At 35.1% G+C, this 27,401-nt stretch overlaps 2 protein-coding genes across 2 annotated transcripts; both read right to left on the bottom strand.

Moving 5' to 3' along the window:
• Positions 1 to 12,119: 12,119 nt before the first annotated feature.
• LOC145638734 (uncharacterized) lies at positions 12,120 to 13,481 on the bottom strand. The gene has a single exon (XM_081689733.1). It carries the CDS (start codon positions 13,291 to 13,293, stop codon positions 12,538 to 12,540), a length of 756 nt encoding a protein of 251 aa, XP_081545859.1. The 5' UTR covers positions 13,294 to 13,481; the 3' UTR covers positions 12,120 to 12,537.
• A 6,258-nt stretch (positions 13,482 to 19,739) lies between these two features.
• On the bottom strand, positions 19,740 to 27,251 carry LOC145639807 (uncharacterized). Its single transcript, XM_081691139.1, has 4 exons — positions 26,296 to 27,251; positions 26,069 to 26,206; positions 20,283 to 20,522; positions 19,740 to 20,138 (listed from the first exon to the last, which is right to left on the bottom strand). Exons 1-4 carry the CDS (start codon positions 27,157 to 27,159, stop codon positions 20,034 to 20,036), a joined length of 1,347 nt encoding a protein of 448 aa, XP_081547265.1. The 5' UTR covers positions 27,160 to 27,251; the 3' UTR covers positions 19,740 to 20,033.
• Positions 27,252 to 27,401: the final 150 nt, after the last annotated feature.

Below are 27,401 nucleotides of genomic sequence, written 5' to 3' on the forward strand. Positions count from 1 at the left end.
TTTTTTTTGTGGGTTGGTAATAGAGGTGATCAAGTTGAGTCTAACCCTACCCGATTTTGGGCAGGCTTTGGACAATTTTTTTTCCGGAGCTAGCCAGCTTTTTAAAATTTTTGGGTAGAGTTTGGAAAATCAATTTAATGCAATTTTAGTTGTTTTTTGGCCCGGCTCGAAATTGGATTGAAAAGCCCACTTGGCCCGTCTAGTTTTGGCGGGGTTGTGCACATTTTCCGACCCGAAATTTGGCCTAGCATAGCCCGACCCGATAAATGGGCATATATATATATATATATATATATATATATATATATATATATATATATATATATATATATATATATATATATATATAGGGGGAGACTCTCGTGAGAATTTTTCTTATGTGAGAACACTTTTTATGTTCTAAATTTTTACTCGTATGTTCTAAATTTTAAATCTGATGTTCTAAACTTTTTCCCTGGTGTTCTAAATTAAAATCAGATGTTCTAAATTAATACTCACATGTTCTAAACCATAAATTAGTTAAGTTAGATGTTATAAATTTCGAATGACTTATTCCGAAATTTTAACTTATATGTTCTAAATTTTAAAACGTGCATGTGTTTTAAGATTTTTAGTTATATGTTCTAAATTCGAAAGCATATGTTCCAATTTTTACTCACATGTTATATATTTTAAATTATATGTTCAATATTTTTACTCCCATTTTCTATATTTTATACCAAGTGTTCTAAATTTTTTATTCACATGTTCTAAATTTTAAATCAGATGTTCTAAATTTAAATCATATGTTCTAAATTTCATAAAGCAAATTTTTTTAATTTTTACTCACATGTTCTAATTCTTGAATTAGATGTTCTATATTATTGCTCACACACATGTTCAAAATTATTAGTCATATGTTCTAAATTATTATTCATATGTTCTAAATTTAAATTTTAGTCACATGTTCTAAATTTTTACTCGTATGTTCTAAATTTTTACCAACATGTTCTAAATTGTAGATCAGTTCTCATATAAGTATGAATTCTCACATATGAACCTATTCTCACCGGATCCCTCCCCTAAAATTATATATATATATATATATATATATATATATATATATATATATATATATATATATATATATATATATATATATATATATATATATATATATATATATATATATATATATAACCTAGCCCAACCCGAACCTCTCACATAAAATTGATTTTTGACCTTTTCGGGCCGACCTGATAAATGGGCATATTTTAGTTGTTTTTTTGTGGGTACATGGTAGGGCAGGGCAGGCAGTGTGAGAATGATTTTTTATCCCCATTCCCGCCCTGCTCGTCAAGCTGGGCTTCTTGCTTCCACATAAACCCTAACTAGGAGGCCTATTCAATGACATCCCTATTCTTCATAAGAAATTTATTGCAACTTATTTAAGACAAATTATGTTAAGATAAAATAAGTATATATTAGAAAAAAAATAGTTTTTACAAAAATTAAAGGCAATATATTTTCACATAATTTTATACTTCATACTTCCCGTCTCTTATTTAGTGGCCTGTATTTCATTTTTGGCTAGTCAAAGTTAGTGGCCTATTTATATTTAAAGAGTGTACTTTTTGACAATTTTGACAAATTACATTCTTTTTTATGAGTTGTCATTATTTTTTATTTATTTTTATGTACTTTGATACTTTCTCTCTTCCTATCTTCAATAATTACCAACTATTCTCTCCGTCATATAATATAGTTTTTATTTGTGTTTTTTCATTGTATTTAAAAAATAGGAGGAAAAAGCCTCTACATTAATAAAGTGAAAAGTACAAATCATAGACTAAAGTTAGAGAGAGAAAGTAAAAAAAAAAAAAAGTACAAAGCATGTGCAAAATCCAAGGGTAAATTAGGAAGTACAATGAATAAAGTTAAAAAAGTGAGGGTATAATGGACTTTACGTACTATTCAAAAATGGAAACAAGAACAACATTTTAGATCTCCAAAATGGCCAAAATAGGAAAACATGAACTATATTATGGGACGAGTAGATTACTTTTTATTTCTCTCTATCTTTCTCTAGCCCTACATGCATATTTATTTGTACTCCCAATCGTTAATATTAAGGAAACTACAACTTTCTTAATTCCCGTGAAAAAATCAGCTAAGCCACTAATTAAGGGACGGAGATAGTACTTTGTTTTTATTAGTTTTAATATAATTAAGCCAACTAAAACTAAGTCATTAGTCTCATCAATAGAAAAAACTAGAGCTGTCAATTCGGGTAAACGGGTAGGGTTTTGGTCGGGTAAGAGTGGGTCGGGTCAACTCGGGTCGGGTCAATTTAGATTAATTCCATAACCAATGCGGGTCGATTTTGGGTTGAGTTGGGTCATACTTGAGTCGGGTCACGTGGAGTCATACTTCTTATCAGGTATGGGTCGGGTTTAGGTCGGGTTAATAATTTAACAAGTCGGGTTACATTCGGGTCAGGTGAACAATAGGTCGGGTTTAAATCGGGTTTTCAGGGGTTAAAATGGGTTAGGGTAATTCTCGATTTCGAGTTGGGTTCGGTTCAAGTCAATAATTTGCGGGTTAGAATCAGGTCGGGTCATTCTCAGGTTTGAGTCGGGTTTGTTTCAAGTCAATAATTTGCCGGTTATAATCAAGTCGGGTCATTTTCAAGTCGGGTAATTCTCGGGTTCAAGTTGGGTTCGGTTCAAGTCGATAATTTGCGGGTTATAATCAGGTTGGGTCATTTTCAAGTCGGGTCATTCTCGGATCCAAGTCGGGTTATGTTATGTTCAAGTCAATTTGCAGGTTACAATCAGATCGGGTCATTTCCAAGACATGTCATATTCGGGTTCAACTAATTATAAATAGATAATTATCATTTTTATCAAATTAATTATTTCCTTTGACTATGATATATATGGCAATATACTCCGGAACTATAATCTATAATTAAGAAGATAATTATCTCCTTTGACCATATAACAAATATATACTATATTTAACTCTTAAATCTGAGGATGATGCTCCATTCTTTTGCTGGCCTGAACCGACTTGGTCTCATTAGAAAAAAATAATTTGATAAACAATAATAAGGTGGTCTAAATTGCATTTAAGGTGATTTGAAATTGGGTCAGGAATAATTTGGGTTGAATTTAGGCCGGGTCAATAACAAGTCGTGTTAATTTCGAGTCGAGTTAATAACAGATCGGGTTGAATTTTTTGGTCGGGTAAGTAATAAGTTTGGTAAAATTCGGGTCGGGTCAATAACAAGTCGGGTTTAATTTGGGTCAAGTTAATAACAAGTCGGGGTTATTTCGGGTTGGGTTTGTAACAGGTTGGGTTAAATTCGGGTCAGATTAGGAACGGGTTGGGTTGAATTCAGGTTAGGTTAGTAAAAAGTCGGGTTAAATTCGAGTTTAAACGGGTTAAAACTGGTTTGGGTCAATTTCAGTTCAATTCGGGTTCGGTGTAAGTTAATTAAATTGGTTGTTGTAAACCAATAAATCGGTAAATCGGTGCAAGTTGTAAACCGGTAAATTGGCCGTTTAAAGGCAAATTGGATGGTTCCACCCACCCAATTGGACTCCCCGAAGGATATTAGGGACCATGATGAACATTTCGGCAATTTTTATTCAATTCCGGGCGAAAAGAAGTCAAAATTTTCCAAAATTGAAGGCTAATGTCCATGCTTTTTGAGAAATTTTGGAGGTTTCGGGGCCTAGTGTCGCAAAGTCTTGAGATTTTAGGGAATACATCTGGGGGTCATAAAATTTCGTTTGGAACCATATATGATCATTATATGTTGTCATAAATGTTCGTTGTAAGCTTGAATTAATGAACTCGGTGCAAGTTGTGAACCGGTAAATTGGTCGTTTAAAGGCAAATTGGATGGTTCCACCCACCCAATTGGACTTCCGGAGGGTATTAGGGACCATGGTAAAAATTTAGGCAATTTTTATTTCCGGGCAAAAAAAAGTCAAATAATTCCAAAATTAAAGGCTAATATCCACGCTTTTTGAGAAATTTTGGAGGTTTCAGGGCCCGGTGTCAAAAATCCTTGACATTTTAGGAGATACATCTTGGGGTCATATAATGCCGTTTGGAACCATATATGATCATTATATGTTGTCATAGATGTTCGTGGTAGGCTTGATTTATTGAAATCGGTGCAAGTTGTAAACCGGTAAATTGGCCGTTTAAAGACGAATTGGATGGTTCCACCCATCCAATTGGACTCCCGGAGGGTATTAGGGATCATGTTAAACATTTCGGAAATTTTTATTTACGAGCGAAAAAAAGTAAAAAAACTCCAAAATTGAAGGCTAATATCTACGCTTTTTCAGAAATTTTGGAGGCTTTGATGCCCGTTGTCGAAAAGCCTTGAGATTTAGGAGATACATCTCAGGATCATATAATGTCGTTTGGAATCATAAATGATCATTATATGTTGTCATAAATGTTCGTGGTAGACTTGAATTAATGAAATCAGTACAAGTCGTGAACCGGTAAATTGGTTGTTTAAAGGCAAATTGGATGGTTCCACCCACCCAATTAGATTTCCGGAGGGTATTAGGGACCATGGTTAACATTTAGGCAATTTTATTTCTGGGCGAAAAAAGGTAAAAAAATTCCAAAATAAAAGGCTAATATCCACGCTTTTTGAGAAATTTTGGAGGTTTCAGGGCACGGTGTAAAAAAACCTTGAAATTTTAAAAGATACATCTCGAGGGTCATATAATGCCGTTTGGAACTATGTATGATCATTATATGTTGTCATAAATGTTTGTGGTAGGCTTGAGTTAATGAAATTCCCGCAAGTTGTAAACCGAGAAATTGGCCATTTAAAGGCAAATTGGATGGTTCCACCCACCCAATTGGACTCCCAGAGGGTATTAGAGACTATGGTAAACATTTCGGTAATTTTTATTTACGGGCAAAAAAAAGTAAAAAAAATTAAAATTTGAAGGCTAATATCCACGCTTTTTGAGAATTTTAAAAGTTTTCGGGGCCTGGTTTCGAAAAGTCTTCAAATTCTAAGGAATACATCTCAGGGTCATATAAAGTCTCTTGGAACCATATATGATCATTATTTGTTGTCATAAATGTTCGTGGTAGGCTTGAATTAATGAAATCGGTGCAAGTTGTAAACCGGTAAATTGGTCGTTTAAAGGCAAATTGGACGGTTCCACCCACCCAATTGGACTCCCGGAAGGTATTAGGGACCAAGGTAAATATTTCGGTAATTTTTATATTTAGGCGAAAAAAAGGCAAAAAAATACCAAAATTGGAGGGTAATATCCACGCATATCTAGAAATTTCGATTGTTTCGGGGCCCGGTGTCGAAAAGAACTGAGATTTTAAGGGATACATCTCGGGGTCATATAATGTCATTTGGAACCATATATGATCATTATATGTTGTCATAAATGTTCGTGGTAGGCTTGAGTTAATGAAATCGGTGCATGTTGTAAAATGGTAAATTGGTCGTTTAAAGGCAAATTAAATGGTTCCACCCAACCAATTGGACTCTTGGAGGGTATTAGAGACCATGGTAAACATTTTGGCAATTTTTATTTTTGGGTGAAAAAAAGTTAAAAAAATTCCAAAATTGAATGCTAACATCCACACTTTTTGAAAAATTTTGGAGTTTTCGGGTAGAGCTGTCAATTCGGGTAAACGGGTTGGGTTTAGGTCGGTAAGAGTGGGTCGGGTCAACTCGGGTCGGGTCAATGCGGATTAATTCCATAACCTGTGCGGGTCGGGTTTGGGTTGGGTCATGCTTGAGTCGGGTCACATCGGGTCATACTTCTTATCGGGTTTAGATCGGGTTACATTCGGGTCAGGTGAACAATAGGCCAGGCTTAATTCGGGTTTTCACGGGTTAGGATAATTATCGGGTTCGAGTCGGGTTCGGTTCAAGTCAATAATTTGCGGGTTAGAATCAAGTCGGGTCATTCTTGGGTTTGTGTCGGGTTCAGTTCAAGTCAATAAATTTGCGGGTTATAATTAGGTCGGGTCATTTTCAAGTCGGGTTAGTCTCGGGTTCAAGTCGGGTTCGATTCAAGTCAATAATTTGCGGGTTATAATCAGGTTGGGTCATTCCCAAGTTGGGTCGTTCTCGGATTCAAGTCGGGCTATCAAGTCAATAATTTGCAGGTTACAATCAGGTCGGGTCATTTCCAAGTCAAGTCATATCCGGGTTCAACTAAATATAAATAAATAATTATCATTTTTATCAAGCTAATTATTTCCTTTGACTATAATATACATGAAAATATAATAGGGAACTACAATCTATAATTTAGGAAGATAATTATCTCCTTTAACCATACAACAAATATATACTATACTTAATTCTAAAATATGAGGATGATGCTCCTTTCTTTTGCTGGCCTGGACCGACTTGGTCTCCCTGGATAAAATGCTTTGATCAACAATAATAAGGTGGTCTAAATTACATTTAAGGTGATTTGAAATCGGGTCAGAAACAATTTGGGTTGAATTTAGGTCGGGTCAATAACAAGTCGTGTTGATTTCGAGTCGGGTTAGTAACAGATCGGGTTGAATTTTTTGTCGGGTTAGTAATAGGTCTGGTAAATTTCGGGTCGGGTCAATAACAAGTCAGGTTGAATTTGAGTCAAGTTAATAACAAGTCGGGTTGATTTCGGGTTGGGTATGTAAAAGGTTAGGTTATATTCGGGTTGTGTTAGGAACGGGTCGGGTTGAATTCAGGTCAGGTTAGTAACAAGTCGGGGTAAATTCGGGTTTTGACGAGTTAAAACGGGTTTGGGTCAATTTCGGTTCAAGTCAGGTTCGGTTCAGGTTAATAATTTACGGGTTACATTCGGGTCGGGTCATCTCCAGATTAGTTCATGTTCGGGTTCGGTTCACACATACTCGAGTCAACTCGGGTCTAGGGTTGGTTTCAGGTTGGGTTTGGGTCACCATTTTTTCGAGTTCAGATGGTTCGGTTAATAATCTGGTTTGAGTCGGTATTTCGGGTCGGGTCAACTTTTGACAGCTCTAGATAAAACGTTTGGCGGGGTATTCAAGTATACAAAGAAGCTATAAAATTATACATTACTATAAAAATGATGCTCTATCTTTCAAAAAAAAAATGATGCTCTAAGATCACATGATGTGTCCTAATATGAACATTATAACACCATGCATGGGAATCAAGAATGGTACCAAGGCAAGTGCATCATGTGCATTCATCTTTAGCAAAGTTAACCGTGATGATGGGGCCATGATATCAACCAAAAATAGTAGGCCCCCACAAGCTAATGTGCACTTAATTGCAGATTTTGGACTCTTTATCCCTAATTAAGCAAGTGAGGGACCCATATTAAGCACCATACTAGTATTAGTAATATTCCGGACATGGCATCCAAAAGTTAAATGAAACAGAAAATCAAGCTCCTGCATATTTGAAGAGACCAAATGCAATGTAAATGGATAAAATAAGGCATGTAATTAAGGATGGTGCCCCATGCAGTCATCCCCTTGCATGCATATATAAAGGCAGTACATGTGCAACTTTGTTGTGAGCTAGGAGCGTTCGTTTCCTAATCAGTCATTCATACTTCAGTCCTCCGTTCATTTATTTATTTATTTTTTTACGAGAAGATTAAAGATTTCATTTATAAAATAGCCAAACGACACTTATAATAAATTTTTGAAAAATTTAAAATTCCTACAAAAATACATAAAATCCTAAAATTAACAACATCGCAGAATCGATTGATACGCTTTAACAAAAAAACTTCATTCGAAGCAATACAATCTGTGAGTTCGCTCTGATTCGGCATAAGATCTGCATGTGTATAATTTTTTGGATGAATATACTTTCGTGGTCTTCTAAATTCCGGTAGAAATTGCGAAACCTTCGATCTTCATTCTTCAATAAACAAGTAATTAAAATCCCGACCATGAACACCATCTTAAGGATGATATCTTTTTATTGAAAGCAATTAAAGAGATTTTGGGGCTTTTCACCGGTAAAAACCAGTAAAAGCCCCTACAAAATTCACAAATAAAAATCAAGAATGAAGGAAATGGAGAGAAGTAGGGAAGGATTGAAGAAAAAACAAAGAAAAAATCCTAGCAAAAGAGGCTAGGAAAAATCCTCCCAAGAGAAAACCCTGGAGGGAACTATCTCTCTAAAAACTAGAGAGAGAGAAAAAAATTTATTCAGTCCTCCGTTCTTTTTAATAAGTATAATATTTGAAAATTTGCTTTTATTTAGTCATTTATTTGATTACCTTACATTATTAAAGGGTTGAAATAATATTTTGACAAAAGTGAAAGTTCAAAATGTTACAATTACAAGAAAACATAGGAAGTAGATAAAAAAATACAAGGTAGAACCCACAAGACTTAAAAGATCACGAGATTCACTATGACAGTATGCCTAATATAGTTATTGATCTTGAAAAGTCAAAAACTTTCTAAGACTAATAAGTATCACTACAAAAATAAAAGCTTTTTAGCAACTAAGTTTGGCAACAGATTTTTAAAATGTTGCTAAATAGCAACGAATCTAAATTTTTTCATTGCCTAATTAAAAGCGACATTTTATGCTTTAGTTTTTAATAAACAATGGCTACATATTTTTGATTTGTTGCTTTTTAAAACAAATTGTCTTACTAGTTGTTACTAGACGGCATCATATTTTTCTCTTGTTGCCAAATAGTAACAAACTATGACAACAAATATTTTATTTATATTGATTTAGAAACAAACAAATACAATGAATTTTTGAATTGTTTCCATTATAAACAAGTCTTGTAAATTATTGTTGCTAATTGATAACGCATTATTTTGTTTGTTGTCATTTGAATCGAGTTGTGTTACATATTGTTGTTAATTTATATGTAAGCCACTTTTTGCTGTAATGTATAAAATTATTTGTTGCTAAAATGACATCAAATAGAGACGGATTTCAATTTCGTCTCTAATTTAGAGACGGATTTTTTATTTTGTCCCTAATTTGGAGACAAAATTTTCAATTTCGTCTCTAATATTTTGTTCACTTATTATAAATTATATGCATAGAAGTAAACAAATAGTACTTGGTATAGTTGGTAAGAGATTCACCATTTGACTTTGAGGTCGCAAGTTCGACTCCTACCAAATGCGATTCTTGAGACTGGGGATTCAAAGAGCCTTACGTGCAAAGTCGAGCCGAGTTGACCTAACCTGAGTGAGATTTCAGATTGGTAAAGGCCGATATCGGGTTGAACCGAATTGCTAATAGGGATTGGGTTTTTGTCTCGTAGTGTTGATAGCAACCAATATTAATGATTTGTAGCTATTTTTATGAACCAACTTTAATAATTTGTTGCTATTTTTAGGAACCAACATTAATAATTTGTTGCTATTTTAGGAACTAACATTAATAATTTGTTGCTAATTTTAACAACAACCAATGGTAATCTGTTGCCAAAGTTGGCAACGAATGCACCAAAAACAGCAACAATCATGGAAACTATATTTAAATGGAAACTATATTTAAATGATGTAATATTGCAACAAAATTGCTTTGCAACTAGTTTCCAAAATCCCATGGCAACAAGCCTTTTAGCAACAACAAATTTTTGTTTCCAACCCGTTGCTAAATAGAGTTGGCAACGGATTTTTGGTGAATAGCAACAAATTTTAGTTGATGCTATATTGATTTTTTTTTTGTAGTGTATAAAGGAAAAATTGTCCATAATAATCTCACCTTTGGCGCATTCGCCTAAAATAATCTCATCTTTGGATTATTTTTAAATAATTTGACTTTTGATGTCAATCTGCTCATAATGGTCCCAAGTGACTGGTTACCTGTTAAATAGATTTTTTTTTTATTAAAGAACACGTGTCATTGTATAATTTGTTTAAAAATTTAAATTTTAAAAAAAATGAATTCAATAAAAAAAATCCGACAGTCACCCACTCCCCAAGCCCCTGCCACCGCAATAAGCGTCAAATAGGATCACCGTGAGATCGGAGCTCGTGACGCAAGATATGTCGTCGTCGTTACTGTCGGTGGTCTAGGAGGCAGAAATCAAGTCGTTATTGTCGGTGGTCTAGGAGGAAGAAATCACGACAGGGAATGGTAAGGGAGGGCGAAATCAAGGAGGGGGAAGGGGAGGAGGCCTAAATCAAAGAGGGAGGCCGAAAACGGGGCAGGGAAGTGGAGGAGGCCAAAATCGGAACTGGAGAACGACAGAGGTGCCGGAATCGGAACGACGCTTTCCAAAATCGAGGGTGGAGGGCAGTTATTGCTCGCCGGTGTTGGTGTGTAGCTTAGGTGGTGTGCGTCGAATTATTAGGAGGGTCAGGGGTGTTCGTGGTGTGCGTCGAATTATTTGGTGGGGTTGGTCCACGATGCGGCCATGCGTTAACGACGATTCCTTCCACGGTTGGCGTGCGGGATAGGAGACTCCGGCATGTGGGCTGAAGGGAACAGGCGGCTGAGAGGGTGGTTCTGGCTGGTGAGGGCCTTTTCAAAATAATTAATTATTTTTTCTATATAAAAAAAAATTGTTAATTTTTTTATTCTTATTTTTTGACCAATAGCAGGACGACACGTGTTAGGTGACTTGTTTTAACAGGTTAGTTGGCCGGTTGGGACCATTCAGAGCGGATTGGCTATAAAAAGCCAGATTTTTTAAAAATAACCCAAAGGTGAGATTATTTTGGGTGGACACTCCAAAGTTAGGATTATTTCGTGTTAAATTTTGAAACAATATGAAATGGGTGCTACAATGGGTTTCAACACCCCCCCTCACTTATGAGTGTCCTTGGAACTTCATAGCTAGCTAGATAAGGCCAGATCAATAATCCTCTTAGGGGCTGGACATCCTGTCGAGGTAAATCCTTATCTAGTAGCGATTAAATACCTAGTTTAGAAGAGACCCACAACCTGGGCTCTGATACCATGTTAAATTTTGAAACAATATAAAATGGGCCTGGGCAACCTGAACAAGGAGGAGGAGAGTTTGGTCCACAAACAAGGTTTTTAGAGCTTCCATATTAAAACCAATTGGCAATAGTAGGAGGTACTCCTCTACCTTATAAAGTGAAACAATCTCTCCTCTTTCTCCAATGTGGGACACTCATAAGTGGGCTACAATGGGTTTCAACATTTCAGGTAATTTTTCCAAAGAATAACAAAGTACAGAAAAACGGACTCTATTTCCTAAAAATTGACACCCGATGTCAAAACTTAAATAATGTGAGGGATGCATCCCGAATTCATAAAAAATGTTTGGAACCGTGTTCAACTAGCCACTAATCATTCACGTAAAGGTCTAGGATATGATGGTGTTGGGTCAATAATGGAAAATGCTAGAACTGGTTAAATTGATAATTTAATGTTATGTTGCCAATAATCACTCACGGAAAGGTCTTTTTTTCGATGCAAATTGTAATAAGATATCTTGAAGAAAAAAAAAAACATACTTCATCCATTCTTTTGTAATCACAATGTTTGAAGTTTTGTACTATTCATACAAACCTCTTATACTTAGGGATTATCTGTGGTTGTGTCTACTCTCTAGTGTTGTTTTGTTTGATAAATTGCGTAACAATTTCCCATTAATTTTTTTTTTTTTAAAAAAAAAAAAGATTAAAAAAAATCAAGGAATGTAATTTTCTTCTTTAATTATATACTAGCGAATAAGTACGCGTAAAATTTGCATATCCTGCTATGCTATTCCTTCCCAGTTGTTGTCAAATAGCTATGTTGAGTATGTTCTGGGAACTTTCCCTATACAAAAAATAAATAAAAAATTGCGTAATAACAATATTTCTTCTAATTAACCTTTGAACCTCTCACGAAACATCCTTCCTCCAACAAACAAACAAAAAAACCCCACTATTTTCATACTAGTTACGAGTACTTCACCAAGTTACTACTCCATACTTCCATAGTCTATACCAAGTACTTGATTTAACACTCCCAATGTCCTTTCATCCATTAAGTGAAGATCTCGCTGGTATATAAAGAGGAAACATAATGACATGTACATGGTTGAGGAAGAAATGATTTTGGAATAAAATGCACACATTATTAGAATGAATCATCATCGACAAGCCATTATTCCCTTCAAATGGATTCTCGAGAAAAATAAATAGAGGATCGGAGTATGTATAATGAATACTTGCATAAACATTACAGCCAAGTTAATTCAATGCTCTTAAATAATGAAACTATTTGCGAAAATTTGCACATTACAATTCAAGTATATATACGAGGCTGAAAAAAATGCCAGACCTCAAATGTAAACACATATATATGTATATAAGTATATTTTTACCCCCTCTTTTCTAGCCTAGTTGTATACGCATATGCTAAAATCGAAGGAGTACTAGCTACTCCGTAAACAAATACAGTACATAGATTAGCATATATTGTGTGTGTATGTAAAATGTAATTGTTAGTGATGTCCTCAAGTTGGCCCTTGGAGCGAGAACTAGTGAAGTAGTGATTGAAATGAATTGGAAGATAGGGGAAAAAGAATAATGATGAAAAATAGAATGGATTGATCAGCGGAAGCTCCACAAGGGAATGTCCCCATCATCGTATAGCTGCTCGATATCCATCATGTTCATAGATGGGGGATTGAAGAACATGGAGTTCATCATCACAGGATCCAAGTGTTTAGGAGATAGATCAAACCATGGGTAGTCATTATTCATCATAACCATGGAAGAGGCAGCATTATTGATGTCATCAAAAGTCGGATGATAGGGATCATCTGCAAGAGAGATGATATCATCAATGAGTTGGTCTGAGGGTGGCGGCGAGGATGACTGAGAAGGGGAGGAAGTCATTGATGAATGAGAAGATGATGTTGACGGGTGAGCTTGAGTAGTGTGTTCATCCGTAGTAGTAGTGGTGGTGGTGGTGGTGGTATTAGTCGCCGCAGCAGCAGCAGCGGCTACTCTTTGGATGGACTTAGGGGACATGACAGTGGCAACAGCAGCATTTGTAGCAGGAATAAGAGGGGAGGTAGTGGAATAAGCAGAGTGAGGGAAATTGAGGTTAGCAGAGGAGCCCTTAAGGCATAAGAGTGCAGCATCATAAGCTCTAGCAGCAGCCTCAGGGGTTGAATAGGAGCCAAGCCAGATTCTAGTCTTCTGGTTTGGAGCTCGAATCTCAGATACCCATGAACCCCAACTCCTCATTCTAACTCCTTTGTACTTCTTCTTCAACGATGACGATGATGGTTGCGATTTTGGTGATAAAGATGGCATTGCCTTGGATGCTTCAGATTGGGTCTTCACCTCTGACTTCACCATTACTCAACGACGTTTGATGATGATGATTTTTTTTCCCCCGTTTTTAAGTATTTTGCAGTTGATCTCTCGATCTTAATAATGATTTTGCAAAAATGGAGCTAGGAATTGAAGCTGGCTAAGAATGGAAGATTATATTGGGAGGGAGATTAGAAATGGGGATTTAGAGTCATTTATATATATAGTCCCTAGTAGATCCCTCAAGTCAAGCAAAGAAGGTTGAGGAAATGGGTGACAGATCACAAATATTACTTCCTTTGTTATTTTAATGAATGAATAAATAAATACGTAAAAATAACTCCAAGGTGTGTAGTGTAGATTCATATGGAAAAAAGAAAGAAAAAAAAGGCAAATAGACATAGAGTAGGTAGTATCAAATGTCTTTGTCTCCCTCCCCTCTCTTTCTTCTTTTTAATGATCAGTAACTTTCCCACAAAATAGCCCACGAACTGTCATTTAAGCTCTGTTCTCTTCACCTTAAAAAAATAATATTAAGTAAAAATAATTTCATTTCAGTAAAAATAAGTTCAGTTTAGTAAAATTAATTTCAGTTCAGTAAAAATAAGTTCAGTTTAACAAAATTCAGTTTTATTAAAAAAAGAATTATAATAGAAAATCAGTAAAAATAATTTCAGTTCAGCAAAAATAATTTCAGTTCAGTAAAATTAATTTAAGTTCAGTAAAAATAATTTAAGTTCAGCAAAACTAATTTTAGTTCAGTAAAAATAATTTCAGTTCAGCAAAATTAAGGTGAAAAGAACGGGACCTTACTACTATTATGTTGTGGTGAAAATGGAATAAAAAAGATAGTCATATATCGTAATGAAACAATTTTCTCACAAATAATACCTAAAGTTGCTTCTCTATTACAGTAGTATTCCATATTAAGTTACTAACTAATAAAGTTTTTATCTAAGGGATAACTGATTAGTGATTTAAAAAAAAAATTAATAAAAATAAAAAGTGGCAATGTGTTATACAGTAGGTTTTTGCTTGTAGTACTGCAAGAAAATGGCAAAAATGCCGACACATACAAGTGCCTAATCGAATAATTAGCAATTTCTAATTTACCATGAAGTATGAGTAATGCGTACTTATTTATTAATTAATTGAGTATTTAAAGAAGAAAAGAAATTGTATTATAGATTATAGTAAATGAGATGCCTTTTTTTTGGTCTAAGGGTTAGGGGCTTAGGGCTGTAGGTGAAGTTAACAGATACGGAGTACAGTCGTCTTATGCAATTAGCAATGCAGAAGTTGCCTGGAAAAAATGATTTTGAAGCATTTCCCAAACCCCAAATCAGAATATGACTTTGATTAAAGCAAAAGCCAGTTGCAGCTGGATTTTCTCTGCACTATGCACCGGTTTTACTATCTTGTTTATTATATACACAGGGTAAACCCTGGAGTGGTATTTTTTTACCCTCCATTCAAAGATATTATCTTCAGTTTTTTAATTCACACAATATTTTTTTTTAACATTAATACTACCTCCGTTATAGGTTATGTGCAACGATTTGACATAAAGCAGGGAGGGAAAATGTCTAATCGTTGCACATAACCTGTAACGTAGGTAGTATATGCCCTTGACCATCTTTCATCTTTTACGTTCAAGGAAATAAATACATTATGTGAACTAGATAGATCCGCGTCACAATATTTACTACGGAGTACATACTACTCTCTCCGTCATTTTTTAGTTAGTCTTTACACTTTGGGACTATTTTTTTCTTGCAGGAAGATTTCAATTGCGGAGTTTAAAGACTAATAAAATAACAAAAGGAGTAGTGTATACTTTGTAAAAACTTTTTTGTATTATTACTTACGCATAGTAAAGCTATAGAAAGCTAAGTGAATCCCTGCTAAGTGAATCCCTTTTATGTGGACTCAATTTATGTTACAGAGTAGTTTATACTCCTATGGTAACTACTATCTTCGGTCCAAATTACTCGCAACTTTGAGGTATTATTTTTGAGATATAAAATATTTCAAAGTTGCGAGTAATTTGGACCAGAGGTAGTATTATGAACTATTAAAGGAAAATGATCTTTGCTTTATTTTTAAAATTCTTATAACGTTTTCACTCATTTTATATTTTCTTTACTTTATATCATATTTAAATTCTTGCAACTAGCCCATCATCACACATATTTAACTGTGATGTAACATTTCACAAACAAACGAAACAGAATTTATTTTTTAAAAAAATACTGGTTTTGCAGCATAGTCTACTTCTCCACTATGATTTTAACAATGACTTGCTTTGGTAGTTAGGTCACTTTGATGTAGGAGTGTTTGAAATGAGCAATTACGGAGTAAAACAAAATAAATGAGCAACTTAATTATCACTCACTCGTCTTTATCTTAATAATGTTAGTCCCATAAGTGTAGAAAAGAAATGGAATGATTGAGAAGCCACATGGAGGCATTGCTATATTAATCAAAAACTAATACGGAGTACTACTCAGTAGATGGGAACAAATCTTTGTATTTAGGATGGGATAGGATGCAATATTATAAATATTTGGAGGCATAGGATTCTTTCCAAGCAGGTTCTTGGATTTGCAGGATGCAAAAAATGGAGAGTAAATAGATGAGACATGAGTCTAAACGCGCAAAACACAAACAGTAGGAGAGTGGATACTTACTATAGAAAAAGAGCAACACCAGCTGTTGCTAATCTGTCTCTTAAAAACCGCGTACTTGTTAGTGATGAGAGAGAGGTACGTAACACTTTAGAAACATAAGTACGGATTTTGATTTAAAAAATACAAGTAAAAGAATATCAAAGTGCTGACGCGAGGCTCGCATGATTTGACTTTAAGGTATCTTCTCACTCTTCAATCAGTGTTACCTAAATTGAGCTGTTTTTGGATGTGATTTTCAATGGTACGGCTTCATGGTACCTTGTGTCTTTAACTGTTGAACCCAGCCCCTGCCCCAGGTACCAACACTACCTCACTATTAAATTGGACTTATTATATTTCCTCCATGTTTTTTTTTAAGTGTTACAGTATAATCGATACATAATTTTAGGCAATTTAATTAACTTAAATAAAATAAGAGGTAAGTGGGGTAGTTGGGATTAATAGTTTATTGAAAACTAATGAATGTAAGAGGAAATATGTAATAAAAAAAGTAGTATTGAATTTAGGTGGAGACTATAAAAGGAGAGAGATATAATATTTTAGCTTTTTGTAAAAAAAATAAATAAAAAAAAATGTAACACTTATTAAAACACGAAAGTCGGAAGGAGTACCACCATTTTTCTAAAATGTCGTTTCCACGCCACTTTAACATTAGGCTTCACCAATTGATTCGAAATATTAAAAGATTTTATTGTAAACAAAATTATTCACTATAAGCATTTTTGATATTTCAAAACTCATGTTGAATTTTCTTAAATCTATCTTAATTTTTCAGTTTTTAAATGAATAATTTGTAAAAGCCACCAATAAATAACCATTATTTGAAAAAAATCACCTTTTTTTTTTTATGTTTTTGTTTTTTTTTTTTTTTGTGTTTTTTTTTTTTTTTTTTTTTTTTTTTTGTGTTTTTTGTATTTAACACCATAAAAAGGTTAAAAAAATATAACAATTTAAACTACCATAAAAAGATTTTTTTTTTTTTTTTTTTTTTTTTTTTTTTTTTTTTGTATATTCTATATTCTTTCAACGCGTTTTCAGTGTGGTCAGAGTTACTTATTCAGGGTTACTCACTCGGCCAGGGGTTACTCAGAGATTACTCGGTTGGTCATGGGTCACCGTTAAATAAGAAACCTCTGCTACACATTGTGGCCAACCACATGTGAAATTTGTGATATTCTTTAGGTTAGCATTGGTCATTATAAGGCCTTATGTTTTGAGAATTGTGTAGGACTATCTTACTATTATAAAACCACTTTTTATAATAAGTTGATCTTATGATGACAAGACGATCTTCTGTATAACAAAACTGAATCCTGGATTTAAATTTTGACTGAGTTATTATATTATTCACTAAAATAGCGCAAATGAATTGGTTTAAAATTTTGATAAACTCAGATCAATGTTGATTAATGATTATACATAATAATCTCCAATTAAAACTCCAATATTAACAACCTATGCTTTCCAAACGAGTCATATTAAGTTTGGAACTTAGTAAAGTTTACGTGAATACTAATACTCCGTGCTATTGTCACAAGTCAGAGGTCGTGTTTGGAAAAAAGCTGAAAGCTAATTGTGTTAATTGATTTTAACTAGCTGATTGTGTTAACTGATTTGACTAACTTATTTTATTAGCTTATGGTACAAAAGTTTTTGATAAACAGCTGATTGTTTAAATTTGATTGATTATGTGGAATAACAAATAAACTAATTGTGGGGTAGGTAGTTCATATAGGATTTTTAATTAAATGGGGGTATAAGTGTCATTTCACCATAAGCATTGTATAGGCTAATTGAAAAAGCTCCTAAATGGAGCTTTTTGAAAAAGAGCTTATTTAGTAGAAGACAAACTTTTAAATAAATCTGATGTAGAATAAATATTGTACATCCGTTATATAGTTACCCCTAAAATGAGCAATAGTTACCCTAAGATGATAAAAGCTATCATGACATAAATAAAAGTTACAAAGTATTTATGCTTTATTAATAAAAGTTACCCAAAAATTGTAAAAGTGACCCTAAATTTTGATTAAAAGTGAACCCCGACGTACAGTAAATTATACACCGGATGTGTACAAAAGTTATTCTTAGTGGAATAAGCTCTTCAAATAATCTTCCCAACAAACACTTTTAATTAGCTTATTTAATAGCAAATAAGCTAATGTTGGTCAAATAAGCTAATTTTGCTCACATAAGCTAGTTACCAAACACAACCAAAATATTACAGGACGCATTTTGATTCACGCAGCTATTACATCTTGATTCACGCAGCTATTACATCCTAGTCCAAATCTTTCAGTATCGGTAGTATATACCTGTGGTCCTATACATTAGTACAGTATTCCGTAGTACGTTAATGTAATGACAATGACTGATACGAGTATATTAAATAAAGGTTGCATATGTTATTTGAGATAGTTGCCAAGTCAAGAAGCCAGCCAATGGTTGGGCCCATTGTTTGATCCGAAGGTTTTAGATCAGATAGCAGAAAGGGACTAAAGAAATAGAATCCTCACTTCTGAGAAACAAGGTTTTCTTGTCAGAAGAAAAGAATGGGAGAGAAGTTAAGGGGGTAGGATTATTAGTTGTCAATGCAATTAAATTAAATGGAGTAATGAAGGAAATCCCCAATTCCCCAAATTATGAGAACCGGATACTTCTAGGAAAAAGAGTACAAAAAAGTGAAAAAACCATTATCCAGAGGTATGGCTTAGGGAAGGCTTATCACATATTCAACCAAAGTTGACTTCAAAGGTATGGGCTTTGAGATTTCTTTAAATTTTTTGGGATGGATGATTTTGTAATTATTGATGTCCAATTTGCTACTAGTAGCAGTTTTGAATTTTACCATAGAAGAAATGAAAATACCACTACATCTTTGTTTATAAGTCAAACAAGGGTACCTCAACAATAGCAGCATCGACTTATAGGCAAATTAAACCACTTTGTCACATTGCAGATGCTCCCAACTGTAATAGATCCACCCACCCGGCTTCCCAGTCTCGAAGGCTTACCTTTGAAAGAAAGAATAGAAGATCCACACACCCGGCTTCCCAGTCTTTCCCATTGTGTCGACTTAGTAATCTAATGCCCAATAATATGTACTACATTCTTATTATTATTCCGCATTATATTTCCAAATGCAACTACAACTCTAAAACAAACATGAAGAATTGAGATTTGCAATGTCTAAATTGCATGACAAGGAATCAGTGACTGAAGAGTCTCTGAGGAAACACATAAAATACCCACTGATATAAGTCAAAAATGAAATTGCAATCTACGCCAGTAAACCAGAGTGCAAAGGTACCTTTCATGACCAGCATCCAATTAAAATTTCCCATCAGCCCATGAATTAAGCATTGAAGGACCTGAAGTTTGTATCAGGTGCCAAGAAAGCTCCTACAAATCAACAATAACAGGGAAAAAAACAATGTAATTTCACTGGTATATGATGTCAAACATTCATTAACTGAACCAACCAGGCACAAAAATGTCCAAACTCACTTTAACTGTTAACATTCTTCACTACAAGAGCTGCTTAGTTTTTACTGGGAGATTTCTGGTTCTTTTCTTTGCTCTGTTTAGCCTCAAACAATAATTCCAAGGATGTAGCAGACACTATCTCATTTCACTTTGCATACCAAGCACTTCAATACACCTAACTCCTTAGGATATATCCTCAATCTCATAAAATATATAACTTATGAAACCACCATGCTATGAAGCATTCAGACACAAGAACCGTCATGTGCTAGCAGGCCGGTAAAAGGAACAGATAGTGGCAATAATCTACAGATCTAACCCAAGGCCGACATATTGAGCATACTATAAGAAAAACCTGTAAATATATGTACAATTACTACAATCTTTAGCCTCAATATGCATTAAAATATGAGGCAAAATGACACAAGAATCTCAATACAACATCAAGCTAACAAAAATATACATGTAATTGTTTAAAAAAAGGAAACGGTATAATATCATAACCAATGAAACAAGTTGGGAAAGGCAATTACAATGCAGTTGAAACACCAGCCATGCTGCATGCTGACAAAATCCCATGTCTAGCTCATGATTCCAATCAAGACAGGATTAGATGTATTTGTCTAATTCGTCAATTCCCTTGAATGAACTAAAACGATTTATAATGGATTCATACACCTTAATTCCGCTTAAATATACAGCATCTTGCAGGAACTGAAAAGAAAATACCACAATTAGATAATGATGTCACGTGTGTGTGTGTGTGTGTGTGTGTGTGTGTGTGTGTGTGTGTGTGTGTGTGAGTGTGTGTTGTGTGTAGGATGAGACTTAGGATGAATAATTAAGATTTTATCAGACCTCATTATGATCATGAAGCAAAATTGGAGTATTTTTCATTGGGGAAAAGCCCAAAGTGGGAATCCCCCTCTGTCTCATAAATCTAGCATCAGTTGTAGAAGCTAAGATTTCAGGCTTCCCGAGTTTTCCTCCTGTGGCTGTAATAGCTTGCACAAAAAGAGACCACCATGGGTTGGTATCATCAGTTGACGTTACCAAGGGGTGACCCCAGAAGTCTCTATTTGGTCCTTTTTCAACAATCTATATGAAATCAAGAAATTAATTTCAGCAAGTAATTACAGGACAAATAAAAAGGAGAAACTAAACAAAATATGCACTATAATCCATGCATATGAATTGAAGTAGCAGAGAAAACAAAATACCCACAGAATCCAGTTTCATACTCTCAAGCTTCCACAAAGATCACCACTACATAAACAATTGAGATGGCTTTTCCCACTTCTGTCTTCATCCCGAAAAAATAAAAAATGTAAATCATTACTATAATGCTACATGAGCCTAAAAGCGCCTGCCTAAGTCTTAACAAGCAGAATGCCAAAAATGAGGACATCAACATCGTGTATTTTAAATCCTTACCAAGTATACCAACCATAAAATTGTACTTGCAACTTTGCAAGTAGTTTGCAAGAGGCCTTGGGTTATACTCTTAACACAAGCTTCATTTGCCAATTCTTTGACATCACCTCAGCTAGCTACCTGGGGATATATTCAGTCATTTTTAGCCCCACAATTCCATTACTTTTTGGACTCTGGAGGATACCTTTTGATATGAAACGTAAATTTTTGAGAGCCTTTAATCTAAAGCATGCACATGACAATTGATACAAAGAAACTTACAATACTATTTTATTCCTATAGTCCACAAAATTAAGTGTTAATTTGCCATGTCCTGGCATATCAAATTACCATGTATTGTAATATTAACACAGAAATCCCTTTAAAGACCCTAAAGAACTAGTTATTCACCTACAAGTTTCCTTTTAGTATGGGCTTGCAAAGAGAATTAATCTTCGCTCTATAGACTCCCACAGTCCCACAGGCTACTAGTACCGTAAATGGGTATTCTGATAGCAGTTAAACATCAGATGGTATTAGTTCTGTATAGCAAACGCATACAGCAGCATGTTCTGTTGAGAATTTCTATTGATCTGAAGGGCTCTCTGAAATTAATTGAATGCCTTCATCAAGGGTCTCAAGAAAGTACAAAAAGGAATGCATACAACAGACTCTCAATCCAATGCCATCTCTGATGCAAAAAGCTACTCTAAATAATTTATTGATAGTTTAGACAAGGGTGATCATCCTAGATGGGAAGATTGTCCAAGGTTCTAAGGGTGGAATCTATAATTCAAATGGATGGAGATGTAGCTCATAAGATTTACGCAGGTTGATTGAAGTGGAAGCGTGCTACGGAGATTTCATATGATCCTAGCATGCCTCATAGATTGAAGGATAAATTCTAGTGAACGGCAATTTAGCCTACATTGCTATATGGTACAAAATGTTGGTTGTGAAGCATTGTCACATATATAAGATGAATGTGGCCGAGATGCGTTATTGCAACAGAAAGTATCAGTTAAGGAATGAAAAATTAGGAAAAAAAAGTAGGGGTCACATCTAATGATGGAGAATCGCCTAAGGCGGTTTGGCCATGTAAAAAGGAGAACAACCAAGGCTTTGGTAAGGAGGCTTGAACAATGGCAAATTGTTTGGATCGCAGGGGTATTGATGTGTCTATTTTATATAGTGTTTTACCCCCGTCCCTTGGTCATAATTAGTAGTGTTTTTGGCTCTTTAGAGTCACTTTTATTACTAATTGGTGTTCTCTAGTGTTTTCGTAGTTTTAGTTGACTTTTGCAGGGAATTATGCTTTTGGAGTATTTTCCCGAGATATTTTGGAGCAATCATGAACATTGGAGAAGCACGACCAGATTCTATAGCCCAGGGCCGGTTAGAGCCATCAAACCGGTGATTAAGGGCTCGGTATAGGTGATACCGGGGCATTTGGACCGAGTATTCAAGACCGGAAGATGAAACCCAGATTGGCCCGAAAAATTAGGGCCCAATCGTAGTCCAAATAGTGGCCCAAATGAGCCGCCCGGCCAAAGAGGCTGGCGCCCGGAGGCGCGCCCGGCCGGGCGGGAGAAGCTAAGGTTGGCGCCCGGTGACGCGCCCGGCCGGGCGCGAGATTAGTGTTAGGGGGAAAAAGGAGCGCCCGATCGGGCGGTGCCTCGCCCAATCGGGCGCGTGTATTTATTAGGAGGCGATTAACGTCGTTTTAGTTTGTTTTAGTTTAGGATTTGTACGGAGTATAAATATTCCTCCGTAATACGATTTTGGGGGCTTCTCCCCTCTCTCTCTCTCTTTCCTTTTACTCTCTTAATTGTTCTCTTAGATTCTCTCCCTCTTAAACCTTTGTTCTTAATCCATTCTTAATTCCAGATTTGTTTGGCAATTATTTCTCTTCTCTTAATCTTAGTTGTTTATTATATTCCTTTAATTATGTCTTACTTTATTGATTTGATTAGTTTAGTTTCTATTATGTGTGAGTAGTTTTCTTTCTAGGGTTTATGGGGATCCTTAAATAATATGAAGGGGTAATTTATTTATGTTAATTATCAATCCTAGATTAATTTTCTATTGATTGATTTAATGCTCTGTGACTAGATTTGCGCAGATCTTTTATGCATGAGTTTGACAATATTGATTCGAGATTCGACAGATGAGAATTGATGTTTAGGTCTAGTTTCAATAGGCAGATTAATTTATAAATGGTTAAGTCGAGATTCGAAAGATGAGATTTAATACCGATAGATTAATTCTGTGATTGTAATACGTAGCGAAAGCCCTTTACGATCTGGTTAATTGATGCATTGATGATTGACTATTATTGATTTTTGATATTGCATGATAACTTCTTATTGAATTGTTTTAACGCTTTACAATTATGGCTTGTAAAAGTACATCAATATTGAATTGATGAATCGAGCAGATGTTAATTTGATATTAAAGGCTACTTTCAATAGGAACTTAGATCTAGTAAATTGCGAGAGCCTGTTAGATCTATGTTGTTTAATAAATTGCGAGAGCTTGTTAATCATATTATTTATGCAATGTCAATGATTGATTAATATGTTTTACCCTGGAGTATTATTTATTGGTGAACCTATGCCCTAGATCCTTTTATATATTGGTTTCTCCTTATTCTCATTCTTCGTAGTTTAGTTTCATATTCAACTTATATATTGGTTACTTCATAATCTAGATTATATTATTTAATTAGGAATAGAAAGACTTGTTTCCCCGTGGAGTTCGACCCTACTTCCCTATCTACTTTAGTTAGAGGACTTAGGTAATTATTTTTGATTAGGGGATACGACTTTACCCTGTCAGGTATGAGAAAACTTCAAATAGGGTGACTGATTGTGATATGAGTGCTTTAAGAATTGAGGAAAATATGATGTTGGTTAGGGGCAAATGGAAGGAGAAAATTCATGGCAAGACGTTTCATGATATGATATTAGATATATACTTTTTGTTTATTTTATTTTAGAGTTTACTCTTATTATTTACTCAGCTCATGTTTGCAAACATTACTTGATTCCTATGCAAATGTTTTCTCAAACCTTTAAGTTCTACTCACATGTTGTTCCTCACCTTTTTATCCCTTTACTACTCTTTTAGTTGATTAACAATGGAAGATGGCATTTCTGTAACTAATAAAACTCTATCTCTTGTTTATAAACACAAGTCTCTTAAATCTTTTAGAAGAAAAATTAAAAGACACTATCACGGTAGTATTTTGATAAATTCTGCAATTTTTTTTTTATACTACAACTAATGGTGCTACTTCACACCCTCCTACTAAAAGCCCTTTTGAAAGTAAGGAAGAAGGGCCATAAAAGAAAATTAATCAATCCAAAGAAACTAAGGGAAATAGTTGAAACACCAATGGAAGATGCATTGATTGCAAAGAGAGGAAATTCTTAAGAGAAGCTTAAACCTCATGAAAATTAGATTGATGATCCTGACATAAGAGTAATATATTTATGTATGAGTTTTTGGTTAACGTAAAACAGAAACAAACTAAAAACTGAAATCAGTTTCCAATTCTAAGGAAAAAAAATAATTGAGAGACTGACAATATTTCCAAACACAACCTAAGTCATCAAATCATATTTTCAAAACAACAAATTAAAAGTAACCCTGCACGAACCATAGACCCATGTATGTGGCTAGCCTTTACTAAATAAGATAAAACACCATATTGTTGAATAAGATTATAAGAACGAATACAAGCGCGGTGTTTCCTCTCATTTCAACTGATAAGTTACTTTTCCACATACACAAAAGGATCTTAAAAGAATTAAAGAAAAGGGGAAAAAAAATGGGGGGGGGGGGGGGGGTGCAAAGAAATGAGCTTTGGGGCAATGTATTCGGCTGGCTAGTGTGGTTTTTAAGCCCCCTCCCCCAAACAAATAATAAATATAAATTGAGATTTTCCATTGATATCTATGAGCGTTTATTTAAGACTCATAGTCATGGACAAGGACAAGCAATCTTTGCATCTTATGCCATTTACTACGAGTACAAGTTGTAATACAAGTATTCTCTAAATTCCTAAATTCCAAAGACATTGAAAGTGTCCCTGAGAAAGTTCTATGATCACATATTATAGCATGTGAAAAGTCTTGGCCAAAGAAAAATTAAGTTACAGGGTCCCCTATGTTTCACATGACTAACTCGAGAAAAAAAAAGATAAACAAGGCAGCCACGTAACATTAGGCATCAAACTTTCTCCGATAGACCAAAAAGCGCCTTTAAATTATGCCAGCAGCCTTAATTTAAACTTTACAGCAATAGACCTTGGATTTTAAGAGCATGTCATCTATATCTCGTGGCCACCAAGTTCAAGAATTTTGTTTCCCTTTTTTCATTCAAATGATCCACTAATCACCAATAGGGTCATGGAAACATAATCTATAGCTTTTTAAATAAGATTTTTGATATATTTTGAGATGATTTGTAACCCAAATGATCAATGTTAAATCCATTTCCCTACAATTTGTTCAAAAGGGATGTGTTAATCATAGCAAATAACCTTAATCATGTTTGATGTCTGATCTTATTGGATATTAAGAGGTAAATCAAATACAGTCGACCAATTTGTGTAATGACATTTTTATAAGAAAGATAATTAAGAACCAAAAAAACTAACAAAATCCTTAACTCTAAAGCGTAAGAGCTGAAGTTCTAATGAGAAACCTAAGAGATAGTGACTGAAGAAAATTTTCTAGGAGTTTTAACTCGAGAGTAACTAGCTCTTGTTTCCCTAGCAGTGAAACATGTTGAAAGCTACACATCAGCATAATAGCAGTCAACTCTTTTCCTTTAAGACGTAGGATACGTGCTTCGGTGCAGCAAGACAAAAGTTTAGTTTTAATCACAGATAATGAAGAGCCACAAGAAGCTGATACTGAAAATCCATCCTGCATTAAGCGTGGGCATAACAAATATAGTTATTGAACAATTAATTCTGGCATCAGTCAGTTATGCATAGAGTAAATGCAATGGACTGGCAGTAAAATTTAACAACCACTAGTCCACAATCCTTCCCACTACTCAATAGTTGGAGCAATCTAATTTAAACGGAGGGATTTCAATCATGTATACACATTTTGTGCCACCATATGTCAACCTAAAATATTTAAACAGCATGGGAATATAGTAAAAGAAACCGCAATACAGATTAAATTGAAAATTTTGGTGAAGAATATAAACAGAACCTGGAATGTCATGTTCCTTGAAGCAGGAGCCCACTCATGAGCAATTCTATCTCTAATAAACTCTGGATCCACAGTAGGTGGCAATCGAATATCGAACCCAGCCGAGGCCTCTGATGGCTGCATATTCATAGCAAACCCCTGCAAACCAAGCAAGTAATTATGTAAGAGATTAAAAATCAGAAAGACTAATACTGTATTAACAAAAAGTAGGGAGGAATAGAACTGACATTAGAAGTAAGAATGCCAGCATCAAAAAACACAGGATTAACAGATATGACTTGAGAATTTGTGGCCAATCCTCTCCTAACCAAATTAAATTGAGAGTCCCTAAATTGAGTAATCAACTCAATACTGATCATCAAATTCTCAATTGCACTATTATCAAACATCCTGCAACCATGCCCAGGTACTCCATTAGCCTTAATAGTGACGTGCCACGGAGATCGATCTGCGTAAAAAACCCTAAAATCATCGTTTGGAGAAGCCTGTCCTTCGTCCATCACAAACCCAACATTCAATTCCTCGAATTCCTTTGAAGCCACAAACTTAGCAGCCCCATCCAACCCTCCAATCTCCTCCTCAGGTACGTATGACAGGTGGACCGTTCTGGTTGGTTCCTTATAACCCCGGAGTTCTCGAAGATTCCTGATGGCTTCCAGATATTGCATACCGATGCACTTGTCATCTTGGGCTCCGCGGGCGTAAATCTTGCCGTCGGCGGTTCTTACGCCGGAAAATGGAGGGTGAATCCACTTGTCGGTCTCTGCCGGGACTGAGTCGAGATGGGAGTTGAAGAGGATAGAAGGTAGGTCGGGCCTTGAGCCGGGCCAGGTAACAATGAGTACGGGCTTCCCAGGAACGAACTCAAACGTGCGGGTGTGGAGTCCAATGGAGTGAGCTTGGGATATAAGGAATGAGACAGGGGCGGTGTAGTTTGGATTGGGGTGGGCTGTTTTGAAACGGAGATAGGTCCGGAATCGATTTATGACAGGGTTGTCTTCTTCTTCTTGTTGTTGTTGAGTAGAGAGGACAGGAAACACCAACAGTGAGATAAGGAATATGGAAATGGAGAGAGAGTACAGTTCGCCCATCGTTGAACTATTGGACTAAAGATACTCCCTCAACCTCGTTTGAAGAGTATCGATGGAGTTAAGTTCGAGCTCCGTCAACTATTTTTAATTTGGGAGTAGGGAGATTCCTTCCCTTTATCCTCTACTCTCACGTGTTACTTACGGAGTTCAATTGGTTTAGCCGATAAGAAATGTCAATTTAATAAAGTCATTCATCTTACCTTATTAAAAAAAATGTCAAAATAATACAAATTTTGATCGAT

Source organism: Chenopodium album, chromosome 7 (assembly GCF_948465745.1).
Source record: "Chenopodium album chromosome 7, dcCheAlbu1.1, whole genome shotgun sequence".
NCBI classification, from domain to species: domain Eukaryota; kingdom Viridiplantae; phylum Streptophyta; class Magnoliopsida; order Caryophyllales; family Amaranthaceae; genus Chenopodium; species Chenopodium album.